Source organism: Podospora pseudopauciseta (assembly GCF_035222475.1).
Source record: "Podospora pseudopauciseta strain CBS 411.78 chromosome 5 map unlocalized CBS411.78m_5.2, whole genome shotgun sequence".
Classification (NCBI taxonomy): Eukaryota; Fungi; Ascomycota; class Sordariomycetes; order Sordariales; family Podosporaceae; genus Podospora; species Podospora pseudopauciseta.
Window position 1 is genome coordinate 2,249,876 of NW_026946666.1, and position 24,233 is coordinate 2,274,108.

At 51.8% G+C, this 24,233-nt stretch overlaps 10 protein-coding genes and 1 non-coding gene across 11 annotated transcripts; 7 read left to right on the top strand and 4 right to left on the bottom strand.

Annotated features, from left to right (window-relative positions):
- Positions 1-1,785: 1,785 nt before the first annotated feature.
- On the top strand, positions 1,786-1,885 carry QC763_0086480. Its single transcript has one exon. It is a non-coding gene; the product is annotated as a tRNA-Ser (tRNA).
- A 95-nt stretch (positions 1,886-1,980) lies between these two features.
- QC763_505950 (uncharacterized protein) lies at positions 1,981-4,367 on the bottom strand (the record flags this gene model as incomplete). The annotated part of the gene is made up of 2 exons (XM_062913184.1): positions 1,981-3,972; positions 4,160-4,367. The coding sequence occupies 2 exons, from the start codon at positions 4,365-4,367 to the stop codon at positions 2,306-2,308; spliced, it is 1,875 nt and encodes a 624-aa protein (XP_062764451.1). The 3' UTR covers positions 1,981-2,305.
- A 476-nt stretch (positions 4,368-4,843) lies between these two features.
- QC763_505960 (uncharacterized protein) lies at positions 4,844-7,093 on the bottom strand (the record flags this gene model as incomplete). Its single annotated transcript, XM_062913185.1, has 3 exons — positions 5,262-7,093; positions 5,019-5,198; positions 4,844-4,961 (listed from the first exon to the last, which is right to left on the bottom strand). Exons 1-3 carry the CDS (start codon positions 5,309-5,311, stop codon positions 4,844-4,846), a joined length of 348 nt encoding a protein of 115 aa, XP_062764452.1. The 5' UTR covers positions 5,312-7,093.
- A 137-nt stretch (positions 7,094-7,230) lies between these two features.
- Positions 7,231-10,431, top strand: ACO1 (Aconitate hydratase mitochondrial). Its single transcript, XM_062913186.1, has 5 exons — positions 7,231-7,531; positions 7,612-8,006; positions 8,129-8,237; positions 8,287-8,366; positions 8,421-10,431. The coding sequence occupies exons 1-5, from the start codon at positions 7,418-7,420 to the stop codon at positions 10,084-10,086; spliced, it is 2,364 nt and encodes a 787-aa protein (XP_062764453.1). The 5' UTR covers positions 7,231-7,417; the 3' UTR covers positions 10,087-10,431.
- Positions 10,432-10,561: 130 nt separating this feature from the next.
- RBD2 (putative rhomboid protease) lies at positions 10,562-12,064 on the top strand (the record flags this gene model as incomplete). Its single annotated transcript, XM_062913187.1, has 4 exons — positions 10,562-11,257; positions 11,324-11,461; positions 11,514-11,783; positions 11,847-12,064. The coding sequence occupies exons 1-4, from the start codon at positions 11,077-11,079 to the stop codon at positions 12,062-12,064; spliced, it is 807 nt and encodes a 268-aa protein (XP_062764454.1). The 5' UTR covers positions 10,562-11,076.
- A 457-nt stretch (positions 12,065-12,521) lies between these two features.
- On the top strand, positions 12,522-14,715 carry GAA1 (Glycosyl phosphatidyl inositol protein transamidase complex subunit; the record flags this gene model as incomplete). Its single annotated transcript, XM_062913188.1, has 4 exons — positions 12,522-12,537; positions 12,597-12,846; positions 12,907-13,963; positions 14,028-14,715. The coding sequence occupies 4 exons, from the start codon at positions 12,522-12,524 to the stop codon at positions 14,520-14,522; spliced, it is 1,818 nt and encodes a 605-aa protein (XP_062764455.1). The 3' UTR covers positions 14,523-14,715.
- Positions 14,699-16,323, bottom strand: RPN9 (26S proteasome regulatory subunit). Its single transcript, XM_062913189.1, has 2 exons — positions 15,823-16,323; positions 14,699-15,757 (listed from the first exon to the last, which is right to left on the bottom strand). The coding sequence occupies exons 1-2, from the start codon at positions 16,088-16,090 to the stop codon at positions 14,877-14,879; spliced, it is 1,149 nt and encodes a 382-aa protein (XP_062764456.1). The 5' UTR covers positions 16,091-16,323; the 3' UTR covers positions 14,699-14,876.
- A 91-nt stretch (positions 16,324-16,414) lies between these two features.
- Positions 16,415-18,029, top strand: EFM5_1 (Protein-lysine N-methyltransferase efm5; the record flags this gene model as incomplete). Its single annotated transcript, XM_062913190.1, has 7 exons — positions 16,415-16,682; positions 16,743-16,819; positions 16,881-16,975; positions 17,033-17,124; positions 17,181-17,322; positions 17,380-17,874; positions 17,934-18,029. The coding sequence occupies exons 1-7, from the start codon at positions 16,435-16,437 to the stop codon at positions 18,027-18,029; spliced, it is 1,245 nt and encodes a 414-aa protein (XP_062764457.1). The 5' UTR covers positions 16,415-16,434.
- A 330-nt stretch (positions 18,030-18,359) lies between these two features.
- On the top strand, positions 18,360-19,433 carry EFM5_2 (Protein-lysine N-methyltransferase efm5; the record flags this gene model as incomplete). Its single annotated transcript, XM_062913191.1, has 5 exons — positions 18,360-18,388; positions 18,439-18,610; positions 18,671-18,787; positions 18,848-18,965; positions 19,014-19,433. The coding sequence occupies 5 exons, from the start codon at positions 18,360-18,362 to the stop codon at positions 19,307-19,309; spliced, it is 732 nt and encodes a 243-aa protein (XP_062764458.1). The 3' UTR covers positions 19,310-19,433.
- QC763_506030 (uncharacterized protein) lies at positions 19,312-22,053 on the bottom strand. Its single transcript, XM_062913192.1, has 5 exons — positions 21,439-22,053; positions 21,024-21,377; positions 20,181-20,959; positions 19,891-20,121; positions 19,312-19,838 (listed from the first exon to the last, which is right to left on the bottom strand). Exons 1-5 carry the CDS (start codon positions 21,524-21,526, stop codon positions 19,737-19,739), a joined length of 1,554 nt encoding a protein of 517 aa, XP_062764459.1. The 5' UTR covers positions 21,527-22,053; the 3' UTR covers positions 19,312-19,736.
- Positions 22,054-22,680: 627 nt separating this feature from the next.
- On the top strand, positions 22,681-23,757 carry QC763_506040 (uncharacterized protein; the record flags this gene model as incomplete). Its single annotated transcript, XM_062913193.1, has 1 exon — positions 22,681-23,757. The coding sequence occupies one exon, from the start codon at positions 22,681-22,683 to the stop codon at positions 23,755-23,757; it is 1,077 nt and encodes a 358-aa protein (XP_062764460.1).
- Between the last annotated feature and the right edge of the window lie 476 nt (positions 23,758-24,233).

The following is a 24,233-nucleotide window of genomic DNA, read 5'->3' on the forward strand; positions in this document are numbered from 1 at the left end:
AGCCTTGCCCCTGATTAGCTGTTTGTAGAAGCTTTCTGTCTGTGTTCTGCGGATGGTCCTCGGAACTAGTGCAGATCGTGCTAATCAAGGCCCATCACATAATATCCTCCTCAGTAAACTCAGTTGACTTGACTATCAGCTCACCATCTGTGCTGGGTGAAATCTCAGGCCGGGGAGTTTTGACGGGAATCAGATCCTCGATCCGAGTGCTCAGGCAGCGGATGCTCTGGTTGGAGGTGAGACGATGAGCTCCCAGTATCATCGCCAGCCACATATGTCAATTGGGTGCTGACCGTTGGCAGAAGCAAGGGGGGTATATGGAGGTTGCTTCCATCGCCACGGATAGCCATCTGAGCATGATCGCAAATTCGGATAACTTAGCTGATGGCGTTTTCTACTTGGTGATACTGTTGCTGCTTTGGCGAGCCAGCACAAGAGTGTCGGGGATTGTGTTGGTGGCTTCGAAGAACACGAGTAGACGGCCTCCAAGTCAAAACAATTTGGTCTCATATATTCTGGAAGGAAGCTAGCGTTGGGAGTCGTAAGCAGCTCAGGATGATGCTTACACAATATAAGCGAAGCCCAGAAGTCGATAACATCTCAACTTTGCTTGGTAGATGATTGAGCCATCTCGGAGATGGTTAGATATGAGGTACGTGAGAGGAATCGGAGAGTGAATTTGGATGGTGCCAGCTCCCAACATTCGCCACCCGATTCATTGGTATAGATGCTGGTGCTTCTCTGCCGATTTCGCATCGAAAATAAAATTATACGGTTGTTGATGATGAAAGTGCTGGTCACAAATTTCCGCGGGTTGAGCGTGACTTCCTCTTGCGAATTTTTTCTTTACACTAACTGGATCTTACCAGGCAAGAGCCAGGTCGGTGTACTAATCGTACCTTCCATAAACATATTTAAGCAATAAAATGCAGCCAATAATTGACACAGTGATCTTCAAACCCAAAATCTAGCACTGTGCCAAAAGTCTTTCTATTGTGGTCGACATCATATACATGCAAGCCATCAGTTCTACCCAACTCGGTGGGAGTCTCCTGTAAGCCCAACCGAAGCAGCCAAACTATTTCAAGATCAATAGCAGTATAATGTAAGGAATAAATGTACCATATATGTCAACCATCCTAGTTTTAATACCCCTTCCACGCAAGACCTAAAGATCACGAAACCGTTGACAGCACCCAGTGCACCGTCAGATTGCTTGGCCAAAGTCCCTCCATTTTATGACAGTTATATGTAACTAAGGTACCTATCTTGTGGCATTTCCGGTAACACAATCACGACTCATCTGACTACTCCAACCTTCGCAGTTTTAAGATTTATTTACAGAGTAGACTGTACCCTTGTTTACTATGCACGTTGCCGTATTATTTACAGCTATCAATCCCAAGGTAAACGGTGCAACTGAATCATATTAGTAGGCACCAGGGTCATGTTTATGTAATAATTCAATGTTTTCCGATGATCAGAACTATATTCTTGTCTTCAACTCTCACCAAGTCCCTCCCATAATTCCCGGAATAAACCCACGCATTTAGCTCTTCTGAGGTATCTCAGGTTGCCGCCTCGTTAAAATACCTTAGAATCACCATGGCTTATTTAGTCTGCAATTCATTGGAATGGACATAATTAACGGGCGCCTCTCTGCCCAAGTTATGTGGTGGTGCAATTCAAAAAAAAAAAAAATTGAAAAAAAAGGAGGCCCAGGTGGGGTTGATATCACACATGAGCCACATTTCTCTTTTCTAAATCAACTAACAGTCAGCATCGGTCAGCATGGCAGAGTGGTCTAATGCGTTAGACTTGAATATCCATCACATTCAGGTATCTAATTCCTTCGGGAGCGTAGGTTCGAACCCTACTGCTGACGATAGTCTTTTGCATTTTTCCACACCTCATCCATTATCATGGAGATCTTTTTGTGAGCATAGAGACAAATCATTGACTCTTTTTATATTTCACCTGCTTTGATTATATTATCGGCAATTATATGACCGCGCAAACGCCCAAAGGCTTCAGCAATGTACATTTACAATAGGAATACGGAAACACTAGCTAGCTAAAACTTACATCAGTAGGTATTCCCAGCATGCATGCCTCTTTTCTTTCGTTCCTTAGCCTCCGAGGAAACAAAACTCCAATTCATGCCCCACGTAATCATGAATGCCAGGCCCATACTTGCTCCATGCCCAAGTAATGACAACAAAATGGAAACGATGCGCTAGAGATGTACAGCATTTTCCAGGTACAGATACAAACCTACATGAATATTTCTTCAACCCAAACCTCTTCAGTAAAAATTTCCTACCCCGTCACCTCCCCAGCTTGATAACCCCCCCCCGCCGCCGCCTTGATACCCACCGTTATTATTTGGCTTGTTATTTTGCTGATTATTCGCATGGTAGAATCCAGGGTTAGAGGGATTCGAGGGCCCCTTGGGGATAGGCTGCTGTGTATCCTCGTACATGGCTGCAAACCCTCCCTGGCTATCTCTCCCGCCAACATCGTCAAGCGACTTGTAGTGATGAGTGTGATGACCTCCCCTGTCTCCCCCACCACGACCGCCGCGGGCCCCCTTAGGAGTCCCTCCGCGTTGGCCCCTGAAGTTCCCACCACCTCCTCTTCCACCACCCCGACCAAAACCACCGCCACCTCCCCGATTCCCTCCCCGACTGACCTGTGGAAAGTTATTTTGGTTGTTATTATTGCTATTGAAATTCTTCCCACCGCCACCAGGACCAGTCGGAGGATGGTGGTGATGGTTCCCCTGTCTCGACCGGAAATCATCCTCATGAGCGGTATGCTTCCTCTTCGCTCCTCTAAAGTAGCCGCCGTCGTAAGAACCCTCCCTATGACTCGTCCCATCAATGCGCAGCAGCACTTTCTCGGCAACCTTTGTCTCAAACACAAACGCCTGCTCCGGAGAAACCGGCTTCCAGTGCTGAATCTTTGCGGCATCCGCGTGTCTCGCGCCCCTCCTGAGGGCGAGGACGACCAGTGGGACCGGGTTTCCAGTGTGGTATGACGCGTCTGCAGGGACAGGCTTCAGAGAAACAGCCCAGACGTTGTCTTCAAAGCAAGCCGTGCCACTGACTTGCCAGCTCATCCTCTTGCCCCAGCCACCGACTTTCCGAAGCAGATCATCCGGACAAGGACGAGGGCAAATCATGATGTTATTAGCATGCAGCTTAATCTCGCTGTCGGGAAGGTTGGGGATTGGCATCAGGTCCAGCAACCGTCGCGTGTCGGCGCTAGAGATTAGATACCCCGTCCAGAAAACTTGTCTTTTGATCACCCAGCGCTCGCCTCGGGAGCCGCGTCGTCTCTTGGTCAGTGACGCGTTGTGATCTTTGATAATGGATCGAACCTCGGCCACTTCCACCACCGGGTCGAGATAGGCTGCCATGTCTGCCACGTGAATCACTTCCCCATTGATCGGGCCTCTCGTCGGCGAGGTATTCTGTTGCTCGTTGAAGCTCGCCAAGAAAGTCTGAAAGCTCTTGACGTGCTTTATTCTGTCTTCGTAGATACGAATCTCCTTCGCATGTCTGTATGTTTCCATCAAAGCTCTGAGAAATTTCTCCTTGAAGTCGAGTGTGCTGGTGAAATGCTGGTTATCAGGGCCGACGGCGGGCTTGAGACAAACCATGTCGAACTCGAGACCCTTGCTCTTTACTATCCGCTTAATCAGTTCACTGAAACCGGATTCGGATCGACCGGTCAACAGGACGCAGAAAGCATCCTTTTGTTGTGTGCTCAGTTGGACGAGCTCGACAATCTTCTCATTCCACCATCCCTCCCATGCGCGCGGCTCCTCTTTCGCGATGCCTTCGCCCGTCGCGGCGAGAATCCGGGAATCGTGCCACCATCCACCGTTTACAAACGCATCGGGGTTCGAGAGTGTGCCTATCGTTGGGTTGTTCCAGATCTTGGGATTGGGTAAAGGGGTTTTGAAGACTGGCGCGCAGCGCGTTCTGTTAGCGACTGGTTATGTCATATCGAGGATGCACCAAGGGACATCTTACGGGTATTATCAAAATCGTAGATGTGAATCGCCTGGATCTTGTCGACAGCTATGATGCGACGCGGTATTAGTACTCATCTCCGACTCAGTCAGGGACCACTCAAGATAATGCGAACGAACCTGGGAGCTGCTTGTTGAGGATGGACCACCTGCCCATCGCAGTGACAGTATGTTGGGGGCTTACAGCAGGACTGCTGCCATTGGCTTGACTGGCGGTGCCAAAACTGCCATTGCTGAAGGCGGAAAAGGCTGATGTTCCCATGACTTGTCGTACCAATGTTTTCTTACGAGAGACGTGTTGCAGGAGTAAGGACCATGGCGAGCTCATCACTTGCGACGACGAAAGGCTAAGGCGATGAACTAGGCGCTAACAATTTCACGTTCGCCTTGCTGCAGGCTGCATGGATGTCTGGAAAGAGTGGGGCGAGCCACGGAAGCCAAGTTTGAGTTTTGGGACTTGTAAGTCTCTAATATGCACTTATCCGAGTCAGGACGTATCACCTATAATTGCATGTCTATAACCTCAAGTCTCCGAGCGGATATGTGGTCAACTCGAGCGACCTAATATCAAATTTGCTAGTGTCTTCATCCCTTCTAGGCGGTCCAAGTAGATAATGCGACCTGTGGTATATATCTCTCCATACAATGCAAAGGAAAAGCCAAGTATTTTTTCTCGAAACCAACGCCAAAAACGAACCTCCCCATACAACGCCTTGCCCTAGTCTTTGTTCGATGTGAACCGCAGAAGCGTACCGTAGATGGAACTGATGAAGATCATGAATGGAACTGAAAATGAACACGCCTTTAAGCAATATCGATCTCCATGGCCATCTTGGGCTTCACAGGGCCGTTGTCCACCCCGAGACCCGAAGCAGCGTTCGCCTCTTTGTGAGTAAAAGCGCCATCCTTGAGTTGCTTCAATCTATCAAAATTGTTAGCATGACTGTTCTCGACAGGTCATTGCTGAGATGTCGCTTACTGTCTCCTATGAGGCTTGCCCTTCTTGTGAGAGGTTAGGTTGGCCTCAGTGTCGAACCACTTGGCGCATGGGATGCAGTAGTGCTGCCCCAGACCGGGGAGATCCTCTACATCCTTGGTCTCCTTGTAGAGTTCAAGATGTCTTGGAGAGGCAATGTCAGAGGCAACCTGGTCCAGGTCGCTGTGAGAAGTGTTAGTTGATATCCTGTTCTCATGTAATTTTGGTCTGTGCATCACAACTCACCGACGTCTCCGCCTCGTCTTGGCCATCGAACGCTTTGCAAAGACACCCATTTTATCGATGGATTTTCGATCTGTGTGGCTGTTTTTACGAGTGTCAAGTTACAAATGCGTGGTGGGCTGGATGGGCGTTGGCGGTATCAATTGGTACCGATTCTCAATTCTGAACGTGGGGCAAGATTTTGGCAGTAGCATTTTTCTGTGCTACAGCTAGATATGGCCCGAGCTTTTTGGCGGAGCGCCGTTATGTCCGAACATTTCAACGACGTTCTTTTGGAGCCGCATTCTTGAAAGTGAAATATTTGCAATTTTGACATTCACCTTCAGAAGACATCGCCACGTCCAAAATCGTCGCCTCAGCTCAAAAAAACGTCGCCATTCCGACGCTGAGCGGCAACGGAGCTACAGGATTATCGCCCTCGAATCTCCATGTCTCCGCCGAGCGGTTCAAAGGCCGAGCCGGCAAGGCCCCGGGTGGCCCCACTTTCAGGTCTCCAGGTCAGCAGAAAATTTCATGGCAGCTTTCCTTGTGCCCGCGCGCCAAGACCTCTTGATATTTTGGCGCCATAACGTTTAAAGTACCCGCTCCACGAAACCGGGAGACCCGTTTTGGATCCCACCAGATGCCGAACCCGTCAGGAACCTCCAAACAGCACAACTAGCTGGCTGTGAGGACAGCTGCGCTGTCCCGGTGCACCGACGGATATACCGGTGTCGTTGTGGCGGCCGGTGCTCTTTATACCAGGCGGCATGCGGGGTTGTGATCAACGGGGTTGTTGCGTCACTTTTTAAGCCTTTCAGGGTTGGCGAGAGGCTCTTATCGCGTGTCACCCCGCGTTTTTTCGAGATGCCGCCCGTAGTTGACAGGCTTTGACGCAAGCGTGCCGTCTGTCTCCTCTCATAGCGCTGTGTCAGTGAACGATGTACAGGACGCTTGGAGCTGCGGAAACAGTCTCCCATCCTCGAATATCTGTTCTATGTGTCCTACAAGTTGTGGTAGAAGTGGTCGGTGATTGGTTATACCATCCCCGGCATTGGCTAGAATCTTTGAAGAAGACCCCACGTGGGGAACTTGGGAATGGATTCGAGCTCGGTGACCGGCGGAAAATGCTGCGGGATTTCGCCGTGATGGAAATGAAGCTCATCAGAAGAGCTCCTGTCCCAATGTCAGCTTATGATAATTTCAGGAGAGGCTGTGATCTTGCCCAGCGCTTGTTGGCGGCTTGAGAGGCACATGAATCAGCTGCAGCACATGTCATCAGCACCGTAGCACCCCCAAGCCTCAGATACCCCGGTCGTAAGCTCCGGCTTGAAACAACCACAACCCCTGTGAAGCTTGAGGGAGTCGAAATTCCATGTTTGATTGAGAAGAGCTTCAAAGCTCTTTGTTGTCTCCGTAGCCAATACCTCTAGAGATCAGGAGGGAAACAGGTCGCTGCCTCGGCTATTCGTGCTCGCGTCGGTCGGAGTCTAGGTGCTGTCGTTACCCTTCATCCGATATCCCTGCCCCTCATTGACAGCAGAGCAAGCGTCTGCGAGGCCAGGTACCGCTCGCAGCTGCAGCCTCCTCTCGCTAGTCTCTCAGGGTGCCAACCCGGAAACCCTGGTGTTTTGTCGTGTGTGTGTGTGCCCGTGGTCGCCCAATGTCTCTTTGTGCTTGGCGTCCCCCAGGCCACGGCAACGGGATCAAAAAGACAGTGGTGACAATTCAGGACTCATAGACAGATAGCAGCAATAAGGGCTGGGCATGCGACATAGACCACTCACGCGGCTTTGATCGGAAAAAGAACAGCCATAAGGGGAAGGGATTGGGGAGAGGGCTAACCTGATTCGAGCTGGCAGCGATGTCATGTCTTGCGATCCAGTGCTCCCCCACAATGCGGGAGAGCATAATCGGCGGGGTTCTGATTGGCCAGCTGGCAGTCCATCCGGACGAGATACTTTCTCGGCTATGACGGTGGCAGCAGCTCCAGCAACAGGTCCTCCCGTTGCCACTTATGACCTAAAATCCCTCCTTGCGAGTTTCTTGCTATCTTTTTAAATTCTCCTCCACTTTTTCGCTCTTCTCTTCCTCCAGAAGCCACCTGGTTTGCAACGTCAACACCTTCTACCTCAATTGACTCTGTGAAGCTGCGCTCACCGAGCTGATCGTAAGGCAAGATGATGGCTACTCGTCAGCTCCTGGGCGCTGCCCGGAGCCGCGCTGTCGGCAGCGCGAGCCTGGGCCTCCGGCGCACCATGGCTACCGTCTCCGACTCTGCCCTTGACAAGAAGGTGAGCACTCGACCGGCTGGGAGGACAACCTGGGAAGCACTGGTGATCATGGCTTATCTGACACATGCTCGCGCAAACAGGTCAAGCAGAACAACTGGGAGGAGGGCAACTTCATCAACTACAAGAAGATGTCTGAGAACCTCGCCATTGTCCGTTCCAGACTCAACCGCCCTCTCGCCTATGCCGAGAAGATTCTCTACTCCCACTTGGACGATCCCCATGGACAGGAGATCGAGCGTGGTGTCTCCTACCTCAGACTTCGCCCCGACCGTGTTGCCTGCCAGGATGCTACCGCCCAGATGGCCATCCTTCAGTTCATGTCCGCCGGCATGCCCTCCGTCGCCAACCCCACTACCGTTCACTGCGACCACTTGATTGAGGCTCAGCAGGGTGGTGAGAAGGATTTGGCTCGCGCTGTTGGTATCAACAAGGAGGTCTACGACTTCCTTGCCTCTGCTTGCGGTATGTTCTCCCTGTGCTCTCAGCACTTCTTTCAACTTGGTTTAGAACAATATACTAACATATTAAACAGCTAAATATAACATGTAACATATGCGTATTCCTGCCATCGAGAACGATTTACTGACATGATTATAGCGGTTTCTGGAAGCCCGGCTCTGGTATCATTCATCAGATTCTTTTGGAGAACTATGCTTTCCCCGGTGGTCTCCTTATCGGCACTGACTCCCATACCCCCAACGCTGGTGTAAGTTGAATGCGATGGCAAAGGAAAATCAGGCGCTGACAGCAAATAGGGTCTCGGTATGGCTGCCATTGGTGTCGGTGGTGCTGACGCTGTCGATGTTATGGCCAACCTCCCCTGGGAGTTGAAGGCGTAAGTGCTTTTAGCGTAAAGCTTAAAATGTGCGCAGCGCTAACATTTTCATAGTCCCAAGGTTATCGGTGTTAAGCTGACTGGCTCTCTCTCTGGCTGGACTTCTCCCAAGGATATCATTCTCAAGGTTGCTGGCATTCTCACCGTCAAGGGTGGCACTGGTGCCATCGTTGAGTACTTCGGCCCTGGTGTCGACAGCTTGTCTGCCACTGGTATGGGTACCATCTGCAACATGGGTGCTGAGATTGGTGCCACCACCTCCCTCTTCCCCTTCAACGACCGCATGTACGACTACCTTAAGGCCACCAAGCGTACCGAGATCGGTGACTTCGCCCGCTCTTACGCCAAGGAGCTCCGCCAAGATGACGGTGCCGAGTACGACCAGCTCATCGAGATCAACCTCTCTGAGCTCGAGCCCCATATCAACGGTCCCTTCACTCCCGATCTTGCTACCCCCATCTCCAAGTTCGCCGAGGCTGCCAAGGCCAACAACTGGCCCGATGAGGTCAAGGTCGGTCTTATCGGCTCTTGCACCAACTCCTCGTACGAGGATATGTCCCGCGCCGCCTCCATCGCCCGCGATGCCCTCAACCACGGCATCAAGTCCAAGGCTCTCTTCACCGTCACCCCCGGTTCCGAGCAGATTCGCGCCACCATTGCCCGTGATGGCCAGCTCCAGACCTTCGAGGAGTTCGGTGGTGTCGTTCTTGCCAACGCTTGCGGCCCCTGCATTGGTCAGTGGGATCGCCAGGACGTGAAGAAGGGCGAGGCCAACTCCATCATCTCTTCCTACAACCGTAACTTCACCGGCCGTAACGATGGTAACCCCGCCACTCACTCCTTCGTCACCTCCCCCGATCTCGTCGTCGCCATGTCCATTGCCGGCTCTCTCTCCTTCAACCCCCTCACCGATACCCTGAAGGACAAGGATGGCAAGGACTTCAAGCTTTCTCCTCCCACCGGCAACGGTCTCCCCGAGAGAGGCTACGACCCCGGCCAGGACACCTACCAGGCCCCCCCTAAGGACCGTGCCAACGTCACTGTCCAGGTCTCCCCCACCTCCGACCGTCTCCAGCTCCTCTCTCCCTTCAACGCTTGGGACGGCAAGGATGCCACTGACATGCCCATCCTCATCAAGGCCCAGGGCAAGACCACCACCGATCACATTTCCATGGCCGGTCCTTGGCTCAAGTACCGTGGTCATCTCGACAACATCTCCAACAACATGTTGATTGGTGCCATCAACGCTGCCAACGGCGAGGCCAACAAGATCAAGAACTTCACCACTGGTGAGTGGGATGCCGTCCCCGCTGTTGCCCGTGACTACAAGGCCAAGGGCATCCGTTGGGTCGTTATCGGTGATTGGAACTACGGTGAGGGTTCTTCTCGTGAGCACGCCGCTCTCGAGCCCCGCCACCTTGGTGGTCTCGCCATCATCACCCGCTCTTTCGCTCGTATCCACGAGACCAACCTCAAGAAGCAGGGTATGCTTCCTCTCACCTTCTCCGACCCCGCCGACTACGACAGGATCAACCCCGATGACAAGGTCGACATCCTCTGCACTGAGCTTGCTGTTGGCAAGCCCATCACTCTCCGTGTCAAGCCCGCCAACGGTGAGGCTTTCGAGATCCCCCTCTCGCACACCTTCAACGAGGCCCAGATTGAGTGGTTCAAGAACGGTTCCGCTCTCAACACCATGGCCAAGAAGACCAAGAACTAAAATACCCCAAAATGTGACGTGTGTCATAAATCGGAGAATGAGAATGGTGGTGTGAGGGCCGACAGGAATGATCGGCGGCTTCTGGAACTATGGGAATTGGCGTAACCGCAGCAACTGTTTCCTTTTGTATGTATAGTCATGGCCTTGCATTTCAATGGTACTTGTCATTTATATGAATCTGGTGTCTGGGCTGTTGTTCAATGGTTTGTGTGGAATCTGGAATTTCACCGGTATACACTTGGAGTTGAGGGAACACCGCGTTCTTTGGTGTAAGTATACCGCTGGTGTATCGCTATCATTTACGTACGATGAATGAAGATTTGAAGAAAACTACCCGTTGTAATATCTTGAAATGTCGTCATGTGTTGTATCAGCCTTATGCTACTAATTTTGGCGAAGATGCACCAACGTGGCGGGGACCGCACGTAGTTAATAAATTTTTTTTTTTGGGTTGGATATCCTTACCTCACTTTACGCTACATATTGGCGAAGATGCCGGCCGGCAAGAGCCATTTTTCATATTATGCATTTACCGGGTTGATCAAATGCCAAACCAACCGTTATCCTTATCGCCGTGCAGCTGTCAGCATGTTTACGGGTGGATTATGAGGTAGGGTTCATCGCGCATCCGTCCAATTCCCTTGATGCATGCGCGGTTGGCTGAGGTCTCTTCTACTTTGGTTATTGTGGTTTCTTCCCGCATTTTCACACTCTTGATTCTATGTCGTATACGCTAGAAGCGAGGTTTTGTTGAGGCATCCGGCGACGAAGCGAATGACCTGACGACGACCACAATCGCAACGAAGCGAGCCGGTCGAACAGCCCAACGAAAGCGACGCAGGAAAAGGGGCCTACCAGAAGAGAAGGGATACGCAGTAATTGGTCCTGGAACATCACGACGATTCGGTCATATAACAGTTTAATCACGACTTTACGTTTTCTCAACACTTACCGTATTTTCCGGGAATAGATACAACCAAATCAGACACTATGCCACCCAACATCACCGCGCTCAACACCACCCGCGCGCGAACTTACGTCTTCCGGCTGCCGCTGTTTACACGAGTGGTGATACTTGCGATTGTTGGATTCTGGCTGGCGGGGTTACAGAGCATCGTTGATATTCAACAATGGGGGGCGCTGATACCGGACGAGATGGGACTTGCTACTCGTATGCTTGCCCAATAACCCAAAAGAAGATGGACAACAAGACAGGGCTGACTAACGTTGGGGATAGTATACCGCATGAACACCTTTCCGTTTATCCACCTCAACATTTTCCACGCTGTGATGAACATACTCGCCTTGACACCTCTGATGGAGAGGTTTGAGGCTGAGTACGGCACGCTGAACTGCCTGGCGTTATTCTTTGGGCGTGAGTATCCCATCTGTGAGCACTATGGAGTGACACGGCTGACAAATAATAGCATTAACAACCATCCCCGCGTTTCTGTACGTCGGTTTGGAGAAATTCGTTTTCGGTAACAACGTTGCGGTCATGGGAGCGAGCATGTGGGTGTTTTTGCTGCTCGGGGTGGAGGCGGTCAAGACTTACAAGGTCAATCCGAACTTTGTCATTGGGACGTACAGTATTCCTACTTGGACGACGCCGATTGGGGTGCTGTTTGCGATGGCGGTGTTGGTGCCGAGCTCGAGCTTTTGGGGACATGCGGCTGGGTTGGTGGTTGGTTATGGTGGTATGTTTTCCTCAACTCTTAACAAGAAAGAAAAGAGACAATGTGCTGACGTGAAAGGTGTAGCTGGTTTGGGCTATGTTAAGTTCCTTGCGCCACCAGAGAAGATTCTGAGATGGATCGAGGGGAAGCTGAATCTGCTGGGGAGACTGCCGCACTATGTGAGCATTGACCAGAAGACGTATGGCAGGTTTGGAGTGCTGCCTTCGAATAACACCCCTGCTGTTGCTTCACCAGGTGTTGCGTTGGGGTTGGTCGGGAGTACCCAGAGGTTAGGACCTTAGATTTGGGGGACGGGGATTGGGATTATGAGGCGATGTCTTGTATGAACAAAGTGTTGGGTTATGTTCTTCTTGTAATGTAATTCTAGCACGCTGGATATACCATGGTGTTGGAGAGGTAAGATGGGAGGGATAAGGGTTATGTTAATTTGGGCTGGAAGGTGGGCCCTGCTATAGATATGATATACGTAATGCTTCTTCTTCGGGTTGGACATTCTTAAACTCGAATTCCAAAGTCAACATTTTCTTAAAACAAACCCCAGAAGCTGTTGAGCCGTTATGGTTAATAATTAACCCAATCAGGTTAGCGCAACCGCGTATTATTCATGAAACAGCGCGCCACGGTTTCGGTCCCCAGTTAATCACACAAACGCGCGACCCCTGATTCAGTAGGCGCATCTGACAGCACAGCTCACGAGAGAGCTTCCCGCTGCATGCAACTGACGGCACTGCAGTCAAGATGCCGCGATTATTATGTGAGTAACTCAGAGTCCTGGGACGACTACAGCTTACTAACGGCTTGTTTCCTGAATAGCTAGCGCGCTGGCGCTTCGTCGCGACCCACGAATTCTAAAGATCCCACCATACCTCTCGTTGCTGTGCATCCTTGTTGGTGCAGTGTGGCTGTTCCTCCTCCCGCTGAACGAGTACTCGAGACGGACATATATTTCGGAAAATGCGCTTTTACCGGGACAGGTACATACTTATTTTGGGGGGAGTGACCAGAATGTTCTTAGGGCGTATAAGCAGGAGGTGAACACGCTGGTGGGGAAGAGTAATGTCGAGTAGGTGCTTGCATAGGATTGACTCGGGCTGGATAGTTGGGGGGCTGACAAGAGGAATAGGATCAACGACAAGCTCGAGTCGATAGTCAGAGGTCTTGGGCTCAAGACGGCGAGGCAGAAGTTTATGTTTCATGCGGCGGGACGGACGTTTGAGGGGGAGAACCTTTATGCGATCCTTCAGGCTCCGAGGGGAGATGCTACTGAGGCCATTGTTCTGGTGGCTGCTTGGGAGAATGTCAAGCATGAGGTTAACAAGAATGGGGTTCCTCTGGTGTTGACTTTGGCGAGATATTTCAAGAGGTGGTCGCTTTGGTCGAAGGATATTATTATCCTTCTTAGTCCTGACAGCATCGCTGGTCCTCAGGCTTGGGTTGATGCTTACCATGATGCGCACGACAGCTCCCGGGTGGCCAGCCTGCCTATCAAGTCGGGGGCTCTTCAGGGGGCTATTGCTATTGACTATGTTCAGGAGAACCGCTTCAAGAGCGTTCATATTGTTTATGATGGCGTCAACGGGCAGCTTCCCAACCTCGACTTGATCAACTCCGTTGTTAATATCGCCGGAGGACAGATGGGTATGGGCGTGGCTTTGCAGGAGATGTGGAACCACAATGACAAGTACCCTGACCGTCTTCGCACCATGCTTCGGGGTATGCTCAAGCAGGGTCTTGGCCTTGCCAGCGGTCCTCACAGCAGCTTCATCCCCTACCACGTCGACGCCGTTACTCTTCAACCCTTTGGCGAAGGCTGGCAAGATGAGATGGCCATGGGCCGTGTCGTTGAGGGTACCTTCCGCAGCTTGAACAACCTCCTCGAGCACCTCCACCAGAGCTTCTTCTTTTACCTGCTCATGCACCGCGAGCGCTTCGTCAGCATCGGTACTTACCTCCCCAGCGCCATGCTCGTAGCCGCCAACTTCACCATCATGGCCATCTTCCTCTGGATGAAGAGCGGACAACCTGAGATCCCGGCCGCCTCAACCACCGAGTCTTCCGACAAGGACGACGCCCCAACACGAACCACCGAGCGTGATCTCTTTCTCCCTCTGGCGATAGTAGCCCTATCCGGCTCCCTCTCCGCCATCCCTCTCTACATCTTCAACCACGTCCCCGAATCGGTAAGCCATCCCCTCCCGTGCCCCCCCCCCCTTTTTTCTTTCTTTTTACTAACCCTCCCTTTAGGCCCTAACCCCCCTCTTCTACCTCTTCCTCCTAATCAACACCCTCTTCCCAATAACCCTCTCCCTCACCATAACAGCCCTCTTCTCCCCAACCCTCCAACAATATCACCTCGTCAAATCTTTCTCCCTCCTGCTCCTGGGCATGTTCCTCTCCTCCCTCGCAACCCTCAACTTCTCCCTCGCAATGCTCATCGGCCTCTTATCCGCCCCCCTCTCCTTTGTCAAACCTTCCTCCTCCCCTGTGTCCCGCATTGTCGGGTTCGTCCTCCTCAACCTCACCAGCCCCCCCGCTGTCCTGCTCGCCAGCGCGGCGATTTGGGGTCTCAACGTCGGTGACATCTTGCGCGAGGTAGCAGTGGCGTGGCATGTGACGGGGACGTACTCGGCCGTGGTGGTCTGGTGCGTTTGGTGGCCGGCTTGGTTGGCGGGGTGTGTTTGTGTTTTGGGGAGGCCGGGTCGGGATCAAGAAGAGGAAAAGAAGGTGAAGAAGACTTGACGGAGTAAAAAGATTTTGTTTTTGTTGGCGTTGATTTTTTTTTTTCGTCATCTATCATGGAAGACAGCAAAAAAATGGGAAATATTTACATCAGGAGACAGGAGTGCATAATTTATACCATATCCACCAGTACCCAAGCCAAGTTTGCAAATACAACATCAAAACCCAAGCTTCAGTGTATAAGATCATAAAACGCTCAGACTTTCATCATTTGTCTAATTACGTCAAGCGTTGTACAAGGCTACTACTCTATGCCATGATTTCCACACGCCAGTCTAGCCCAGCATCGAAGCTCGCTGTTTCTTTTCTCTCTCACTCCTCATCCATCAACGTCTTGTCCCGTCTAAGATCCGACTAAGCAGCCCAGACGTCCTGCCCGACCTTCTCAATCCAGTTGCCCAGCTGCTCCACACTGGAATCCCACTCCTTCAACCTCGACCTCATGTTATCAATCTGCGTCATATCCAACACCTTGGGCTGCACCCAGTTGATATGCGCCACTTCATCCACCTGGTCAATCGTCCCCCTCAACAGCCCCAGACTAAGCGCCTTCATGATCAGATGCTCAATCTCGTGTGGCTTGACCTTTGTCTCTGACGCAATCGTGTCAAACGACATGGCCCTGTCGTGAGGGGGACGTCTAAACACCGCCTCGGTAAGCGCAGCGAGGTAAATCTTCTCTCTGAGCTTATTAGAGTGCGCCGCCAGCAGAGGATGAGCCTGGATCTGGTTGGCCAGCAGGTCATACTGCACCAGATCCCCCTTGTTGAACGCAAACACCAGGTCCCTCAGCCACTTGTCCTCCTCCCTCTCCTTGAGCGCATCCAGAATAGGGTGGAGGAGCAGCTCGCCAAAGTTGTAGATGGAGGCACTCACGAGCGCGGCGATGGCGAGGTCGTGTGCCCTGTGGCGGCGCTCCTCGTACGGGAGGTTCTTGACGTCGATGCAGGCTAGGTAGAGGAGGGCGTTCTTGTAGTAGGCGCCAAAGTCTTGCTTGGCTTGGTAGTAATCCGCCTGGGCGTGATAGAAGGAGGAGTGAACGATAGTCTCGACCGAGTCGAACTTGTCGAGGATGGATTCGGCCTTGTCGAGATCTTTTCGGGCGCCGGGGAGGTCTTCGAGGTCGAGCTTGACGCGGGCGACGGCGATGAGGGCGAAGACGTGGGCGTCTTGGGAGTTTTCCTTGTCGACTCTGGTCGCTACGGATTGCATAAAGGCGAGGCGCTCGTTATTGTCTGGTGGTGGGTGGGTTAGTATTGTTGCGTCATGTTGGAAGTTCAATGAAGGCGAAGTAAGCTACCTCGGCATTGTGTGGCGGCTTTGAGGGCGAGGTCGACGAGCTTGAGTTGGTTGATTCTGTCGGCGAACTTCAAGATGAAGACCTTGTAGAATTGTAGGCGTTGGGGGGCGCTCCTGGGGTGGTTGAAGAACTCGATGAGGTTGTTGGTGAGCTCGTGCCAGAGCTTGCGCTCCCATAACGTCTCGAACTCCAGGACATGACCCTGGAGCTCATCGATGGTGTTATCCCGCTGCTCGGCGAGAAAGTCGGAGATGGTGTCGACGTTCATGATGGCCGTCCACTGTGTGGTTAATATTGTGGGTTAGATGGTGTGTTCACTATCAATCCTGGATTCCTTCCGAATATGTGACTCGCGGGGGTATCAATCGAAGTTGAAATGTTGGAAGTTAAAGTTGAAGATGGAAACTGCTTGAGGCTGCCCGCTGCTGAGCCCAGTTTCCCTCTTGACGCGGCAGGGCAGCCTATCGATGAGGTACGTACCTGGCGGGAGCTGGTTCGTGCTCCCTCTGCCTTGCTCAAGCCCCCCACCCCTGATTGGCTAGCGTCATCGACGACCGGGGCAGTAGTGGGTCTGGGAGCTTTGAAGCGGGCGGGCAACTTGGTGGTGGTTGAATGCCAATTGACGAAACGAAGCTCCCATATTTCCGTATTTCCCGACGACCCTCACGTCAATTGAGAGGACCCAGCGCTTCTAGCGATCTCAACGTCCACAGTCCAGTAAATATGGCCTCCATGCCGACCGCCGTGCGGACGGCGGCGCCCAAGATCGCCAGGAGCGCATTTCACCACCAGCGCCGAGCCCTTTCTGACGTCCACATCACGCGCACCGGCAAGCCTCTTATCCGCACCCAGGGTGGCCGGTCCGTTGCTTCTCCTTTTTGACCGAGACAAAAGGGGCCTTTCTGATAGAGTATCGACAGTTCTTCCCTCGGCGAGCACACTGCCACCGTCTTCGGCGCCACTGGCCAGCTCGGTCGTTATATTGTCAACAGATTAGGTTCGAACTACCGAGGGGCAGAGGCAATTATGAAGGGGGACTGACGGAATGTTGCGTGTAGCGAGACAAGGATGCACTGTCGTTGTGCCCTACCGTGAGGAGATGGCCAAGCGCCATCTCAAGGTGACAGGTGATTTGGGTCGGGTTGTCTTCGTGGTATGGAGAGAGTCTTCAGGAAAGGAAATGTGAGCCATGATGCTAAAGAGGAGCTAGGAATACGACCTGCGCAACACCCAGTCGATTGAGGAGAGCGTCAGACACTCTGACGTTGTCTACAACTTGGTTGGCCGGAATTACCCTACCAAGTGAGTGCGGTAACGTTGGTCTTGGGCAAAGGGGGAAAGGGGGCTAACTAGGTCAGGAACTTCTCCTATGAGGATGTCCACATTGAGGGTGCTGAGAGGATCGCGGAGGCGGTTGCCAAGTACGATGTTGATCGGTTCATCCACGTCTCTTCGTACAACGCTGACCCTAACCACGTTTCCGAGTTCTACTCCACCAAGGTATGTAGCCCCTGAACAGCCAAGTGGAAAGGTGCGGAGGCCTAACAGACTTCACAGGGCCGTGCTGAGCACATTGTCCGCAGCATCTTCCCCGAGACCACCATCGTGAGACCTGCTCCCATGTTCGGTTTCGAGGATAACCTGCTCCTCAAGCTTGCCAGCGTTGTCAACCTCTTCACCTCCAACAACATGCAGGAGAAGTTCTGGCCAGTACACGTCATCGATGTCGGCGAGGCTTTGGAGAAGATGCTCTGGGACGATAACACTGCCGCCCAGACTTTCGAGCTTTACGGTCCCAAGCAATACGCCATGGCTGAAATCGCCAAGCTGGTTGACCGTGAGATCTTCAAGAAGCGCAGACACATCAACGTGCCCAAAGCCATCCTCAAGCCTGCGGCTGCCATCATCAATAAGGCTTTGTGGTGGGACATCATGTCGGCCGACGAGATTGAGCGCGAGTTCCACGACCAAGTAATTGACGAGACGGCCAAGACTTTCAAGGATTTGGACATTGAGCCCACCGACATCAGCAAGTGGACTTACCATTATCTGGTACGTTTTATTTTAATTTCCCCTTTTTGCTTTGTTTGCATCGACTAACCCCCTTCCAGCAAGGTTTCCGTTCCTCAACATTCTACGACCTGCCGCCTGCCACCGAAAAGGAGAAGAAGGAGGAGAGAAAGTATCTCCACGTTTTGGATGAGTAAACTGTTGTCAGGGGCCTGGGGTGGAGAGCACCGGACACCACGTAGAGTGTACATACCTATGTAACTAGAAATTTCCTTGGCTTGTGTGGGTTCAAAAGACAAGACGAAGAAGAGATCCGTCGTTGTTGTTGTTCAATTTTGATGCCAAGTAGTTGCAGTTGAAAGAGGTTGTTGCAACCCTCAAAACTGGGCTCTGGACTTGCCAAAAAATGCAAGATTTCCACAGATGGGTCCAAATTTTTGCTGCAGACTTTCACTTTCAACCGAACAGCCCCATCCAGTCACACCTTTTTGCTTCACTAACACTTCACAACCAAAACTCACCCGAAAATGGCCGGCCAAGATAGTGATGATGAGATGTGAGTCTGTTTGTGAGAAACAGTTGAATGTGAAACTAATACTATCACAGTGTTCTCTCCTCCTCCGCCCTCGATGCACTGAAGGAGTTCTACGCCGAGCGCGATGCCCGGCAGGAGCAGTTCGCCAAGCTTCAGGCCAAAGCCGAAGAGCAGCATGATTTGCAGCAGCAGAAGCTGTCGATGGAGGCGTTTGGGGAGGACTGGAACGAGTCTCAGTTTTGGGTCAGCATAACTTCCTCTCAATGATGGTCAGAAATAAATGCTAACATTGTGAGAAAACAGTACTCGGACGAAACAGCAAACTTCCTCGCCAAACAGCTCCTGCTCAACGCAACACCAGACATGACGATTGGTGTCGTTTCTGCTCCTAGTGTTTTTGTGGCTTTGAAGAATATGTTGGTATGCTCTCTCTATTCCGTCTCTCCTTTCTTGCAAGATCACTAACAAAAGGAAAATTAGAATGCTGCCAACCCAGAAGAGCCCAAACCAAAGCTCATCCTCCTCGAACACGACAACCGCTTCGCCGTCTTTCCCGAGTTTTCCTTTTACGATTTCGCCCAGCCGACTAAACTCCCTGGTACGTTCCCCTTCCCCCTCCCCTTTTCCCCTAACTAACACCCCTTAGCGCACCTAAAATCCTCCTGTGACCGCATCATCTGCGACCCCCCCTTCCTCTCAGAAGACTGCCAAACCAAAGCCGCCATCACCGTCAACTGGCTCTTCAAGCCCACCGCTGCTGACGACAAAAAGCTCATCGTCTGCACCGGCGAGAGGATGGAACCCCTCGTCACCCGGCTCTACAAGTCCGTCGGTCTTAGAACCACAGACTACGACCCTGTGCATGCCAGGGGGCTAAGTAACGAGTTTTACTGCTATGCTAATTTTGAGAGTTTGGGGTGGAAGTGGAGGGAGGAAAAGTAAATTCCCTACCTACTTTGTAGATATAGGTAGCATGGCTTCATGACAGACAACCTTTCCGCATGTCTTGTAATGGTGCTTCGAAAGTGCGCTCAATGAACCACACCAAATCTATTACCCCTTTCCCAACCAGTATTTCATATCAATGAATGCTTTTTATACAGTGCAAGAAGTGGTATTTACAAATGCCGCTCCTTCCTTCATTGGAAGACATCCCCGTACATCCATCCATAAAACCAAATAAAACCACAACAATCCATTTTTGCTGGTCTCTTTCGCTTTCGCGGAAGAACAACAAGATCAAGAATAGCCAGCTAACAAAAAAAACCAACTATCACTTCGACTCAGCGGCTCAAAAGGTCTGGCCTCGTTCCGTTGGACGATATGGAGACAATCCAACCAGCTCTGCCTAAGAAGCCCAGCAAGGTTCCTACGTCAACGACCTGACAATATAAAACAAGAGGTAGGCTTTTGCGTTGAGCACGTCCGACTTCTGGGCAACTTCCACCTTGTGGTCGTTGAAAGCGAACCACTTTCAGTCTTCTTAGCATTGCCATCTTCCAAAGTGAAAAGAAGGGACATACCTGATCACCAACCCGACAATACGACACATAATGCCCCGTATCAATCTCCCCCACGTGCACCACCACACTCAACAAATCATACGTGCACTGCCTCGCCAGCTCGTAGCTATCTTTTGTGTCCCCAGACCGGCCAACAGTCGTATAAGGCAGCATGTTCAACTGCAGCGGGAACTGAACTGGGGTGTCGATCTTGGCTGCTCGCTCATGACGGCCTTGCTTGTACTCGAATCTCTATTCAAGTGTCAGTGGCCACTTTCACTTGCTCGCCAAAAAGGAAGGAGGGAACGTACCTTCAGCTGAATCGACAGCACATTCGGCAACCGCTTGATACTCGTCTGTCTCCTCGCCTGCTGCGTCGAATTACATCCATTACACCTATACTCGCACTTATCAAGCTTGACATACTCCTCATCCAAGCACTCTTGCAGCGTCATTGTCCCCTTGCCCCCCAGCAGCTTCTTCCCTCCCTTTTTCTGCGTCAGATTCTCCAGCGGCAGACTCAAATCCAAAAAGCTTTGTACTTGGTTCGTCACTCCCTGACAATTCTGGCACGTTGTCTGCGTTTGCAGTTTACCATAAAAAGTCTGGTGGATGATGCAGTTACAGCTGTGCTCACTCCCAATCTCTGGTTTCTTCCCGTCGCCGTTCCTCTCGTGCAGCTCCTCGGCCAAGAACTGGAAAAACTCGTGCGCGTCTTGCTCCTTGGTCGTGACGAGATTTTCAAAGGCTTTCCGCTCCGAGATCCAGAATCCACTGAGGATATTGGCCGCCGTATAGCCATTGGTGTTTTCCACGGCGTAAAAGTCTTGAAACATGTCATCCATGGCGCAGGAAAGGCAGTGGGGGGTGTCGCAGCCCGAGTGGCCGTCGCTCAGGTAGTAGTTTCGGAGGATGGGATTGTGAAGGAACGACTGGAGAACGACGTTTTGGTAGCAGGTGGCACCTGCGTTGTAGATGCCTCGGAGACCGTTGGCTTTGCAGGTTGCTGTCGTGGTGTTTTGGGAGATGTAGGCGGGGCTATCTTTGACAGGATCGGGCGAGAAGAGCTCGTCTTGCTTGCGTTTCCGTGCTGCAATAAAGATAAAGATAAGTTATAGCTAGGCTGACAGACAGACAGAAAAGAGAGGGCATACTGTTGGAGAATGTGCTTGTGCCGAGTTTCTTCAACCGAAGCTCTTCAAAGGTTGGGTCATAGACCATGTCGTCGCACATTTGGCAGTAAAGAGCGGCGCTTCTCGAGTCGACATAAAAACGGTGCGACTTCTTGTTTCCATGTTTTATTCGGTCTTCCTCAGTAACCGTTGATGGGCACTGAAGACAAAGATAGGTCGGTGTGAGAGTGGTGACAACTTGCTGAGTGTCCACCACCTTCACCGTCTGGGAGACGACCGGGGTCTGGTCGAATATTGTACGGAGAATCATCTTGTAATGATGGATCGATGTGTTGGTCGTCACTTGATCTTGGTTGAAGAGCTTCTGTAGGTGTTCTATCGAGACCCAGATGTTAGCAAACATCATGCAATAACACGGGGGACCGGAAGGACCTACCGCAACCGTACATGGGCTGGCCTTGCTGGGCTGCTTTGACTTTGTAGTTCTTGGGCGACACCGGTGTGGAGGGCCTCGCGGATGACATCTTGAATAGTCTTGGAGTCTATACGAAGTGATACACTTCCAAGCTGGTGTGGCTGGCTCGGTCGAGGGAACCCCGCGATTGAATAGGAGGGGGAGGGGACACTGGCGAGATCAAGATGCGCCAGTCACAGTTATCGTGCGGCTGTTGGAGTTACAGACTTTTTCAGTTTCCGCGTTGGATCTTTTGATGACTTTTCCTGCCTCAAAGTACCCAAGAAAACTTGTCGGCAAGGGTTGGTCCAGAGGGGTCACGTCGCGAAGTTGGGATAGCTTTCAGGGTGCTTGGCCGTGTAAGTCGAACTTGTCGACCGGGGCTGAAAATAGTCTTATTTGACCGTGGCGCGCGGCGATCAAAGCTCAATGGCTTTCACAGGGATTCAGAGTCAAAATATCGGCTTTCACTCTTCGTTCCGGTGCAATTCGACCGGGTCAAGGGTTCCAAGAAAGCTTTAAGCCACGAAAGTAAACAAAAGATGTTGGCTGCTGGGATTGTGCCGATTCAGCGATCTCAGTTGCTTCCACGGCAAGGCAGGCGTCCAACAGCCACACGGCTGGCTGGAAATTGCTTATCGCTATCCGCCCGCAAGGCTTATCGATACGCTGTGGACCCCTTCAGCTTTCCGGCGCTAAGGTGGGATGTCACTGGATGGCGACATGCCGCCAAGACAGCATCAACATCAGCCTCGGCACAGCTGAGCTCTTCTCTTGCTTCTGGAACTCATCTTCCCATTCGCATGTTTTCGAGTGTATATAGGTGAACATAACAGTGTTAGTATGTCATCAACAAGGCTCCATGAGCTGACGAAACACATGACAACATAAAGTCAACTATAACGTTCAGTGTTGTTCGTCATCTCATCTGGTATCAGAATCAAATTCCTCCATCCCAAATTTATTCAAGGTATCACCACTCCCGGCAGCTGAGTGAGACTCGAACAAAGCCCTGCAAAAAGCACCTCACATGTCCGTCCCCATGCTCGGGTAACTGTTACTTACTTTGCGTCTACCCATAACCCGGACATTGATCACCGAGACCCCTTTACCCCGCAGCCGCTTTGCTTGATCCCCTAACCCCGCGTCGTTATCCCACTTATAAATCCCACCATCAAGCTCTTACTACCTCAAGACCCAGAAGCTGGTTTTGGTGTTTTGGTAATGCGCCTCCTCCCCCTATTCCTCCGCCGCCAATCTCACAACTTTCACAACCTTCACCACCTTCACCACCACCACGATAAAACCCACATCCCCGAACCAAATCCCCTCTTCAAAATGGCACAACTACCCCCCCTCCCAGAAGTAACCCCCCTAGCCCCCTCCATAACTCGCATCCTAGCCGGCAACCCCTCCAAATTCACCCTCCAAGGCACCAACACCTACCTCGTCGGCACCGGCCCAAACAGAATCCTAATCGACACCGGCGAGGGAAAACCAGCCTGGATCACCGCCCTCAAATCCTGTCTCTCCTCCTCAGGTGCCACAATATCAAAATGCATCATCACCCACTGGCACCATGACCACGTAGGCGGCATCCCCGACCTCCTCTCCGCCTTCCCCAGCATCAAAATCTACAAGCACAGGCCAGACTACCACAACCCGACCAACATACCCTTTTTGGACATTTCCGACGGGCAAGAGTTTGAAGTGGAGGAGGGAGGAGGAGGGGCGAGGTTAAAAGCGGTTCACACCCCAGGCCATACAGAAGATCACATGGTGCTACAATACTTTCCCCCCTCTTCATCTCAGCAAGAACAGCCCGGTCTTTTTACCGGGGATAATGTCCTCGGCCACGGGACCGCTGTGTTTGAAGACCTTTCTGCTTATCTCACCTCTTTGGCAAAAATGAAGAGTTTGGTTGATGGGAAGGCTTACCCGGGTCATGGGCCGGTTATTGACCAGGGCAGGGAAAAGATTGAGGAATATATCCGGCACAGGCAGCAGAGAGAGGATCAGGTGGTCCAGCAACTGAGAGCCTACCCCGATGTCGCTGTTGCGGGGGGGCAGGAGGGGAGCGAGAAGGGGTGGACGTTGATGGGGTTGGTGAGGGTGATTTATAAGGATGTTCCTGAGGCGCTTCACGTACCGGCTGCTGGGGGGGTGGTGCAGATTTTGAAGAAGCTTGAGCGGGAGGGGAGGGTGAGGGTGTTGGAAGAGAGGGGTGGTGGTGAGGAGGATAGGTGGGTGTTGGTGGGACGGCAGGGGGTAACGGGCTCGGGCCGGGGATCTGCGCTGTGAGTGAGGCCGGGTGAGCCAGGTGGGTGGGTTCCATGGTTTTGGGAACCGTTCTGTCGGGTTTGAAAGGAAAGTGCGAGAGAGGGAGGTTAATGAAGTGATGAAGTCATGATGGTGAAGGTGATGGCTTGGCGCTTGGGAAAGAGTGTGGTGTTGGATTCAGCCTTGTAGCGTTCTAGCATGTTTCCTTTCTGGGGGGGAAGACTGTGGAGGATATCATTATTACAGCAGTGAGTGGGTTACTGTTGTTAGAGATTTGCTGAAGATCCAACGTCTCAACGACTATCAGATACTCTTAGGTAGCGCCTGGCGTTTTGCCTCGCTAGAATTCTCATGTTCTTCATGCACATCTTGATGGTATACCAAGACATCTATGTAGAGATGTTCAGCAGCAGAGGCTAGAATGATCACACAGTACGAACATCTACATGGTACAAAAGAGGACCTCGCCAAGTTTGCTTGGGTTGTGTTTGTATAAA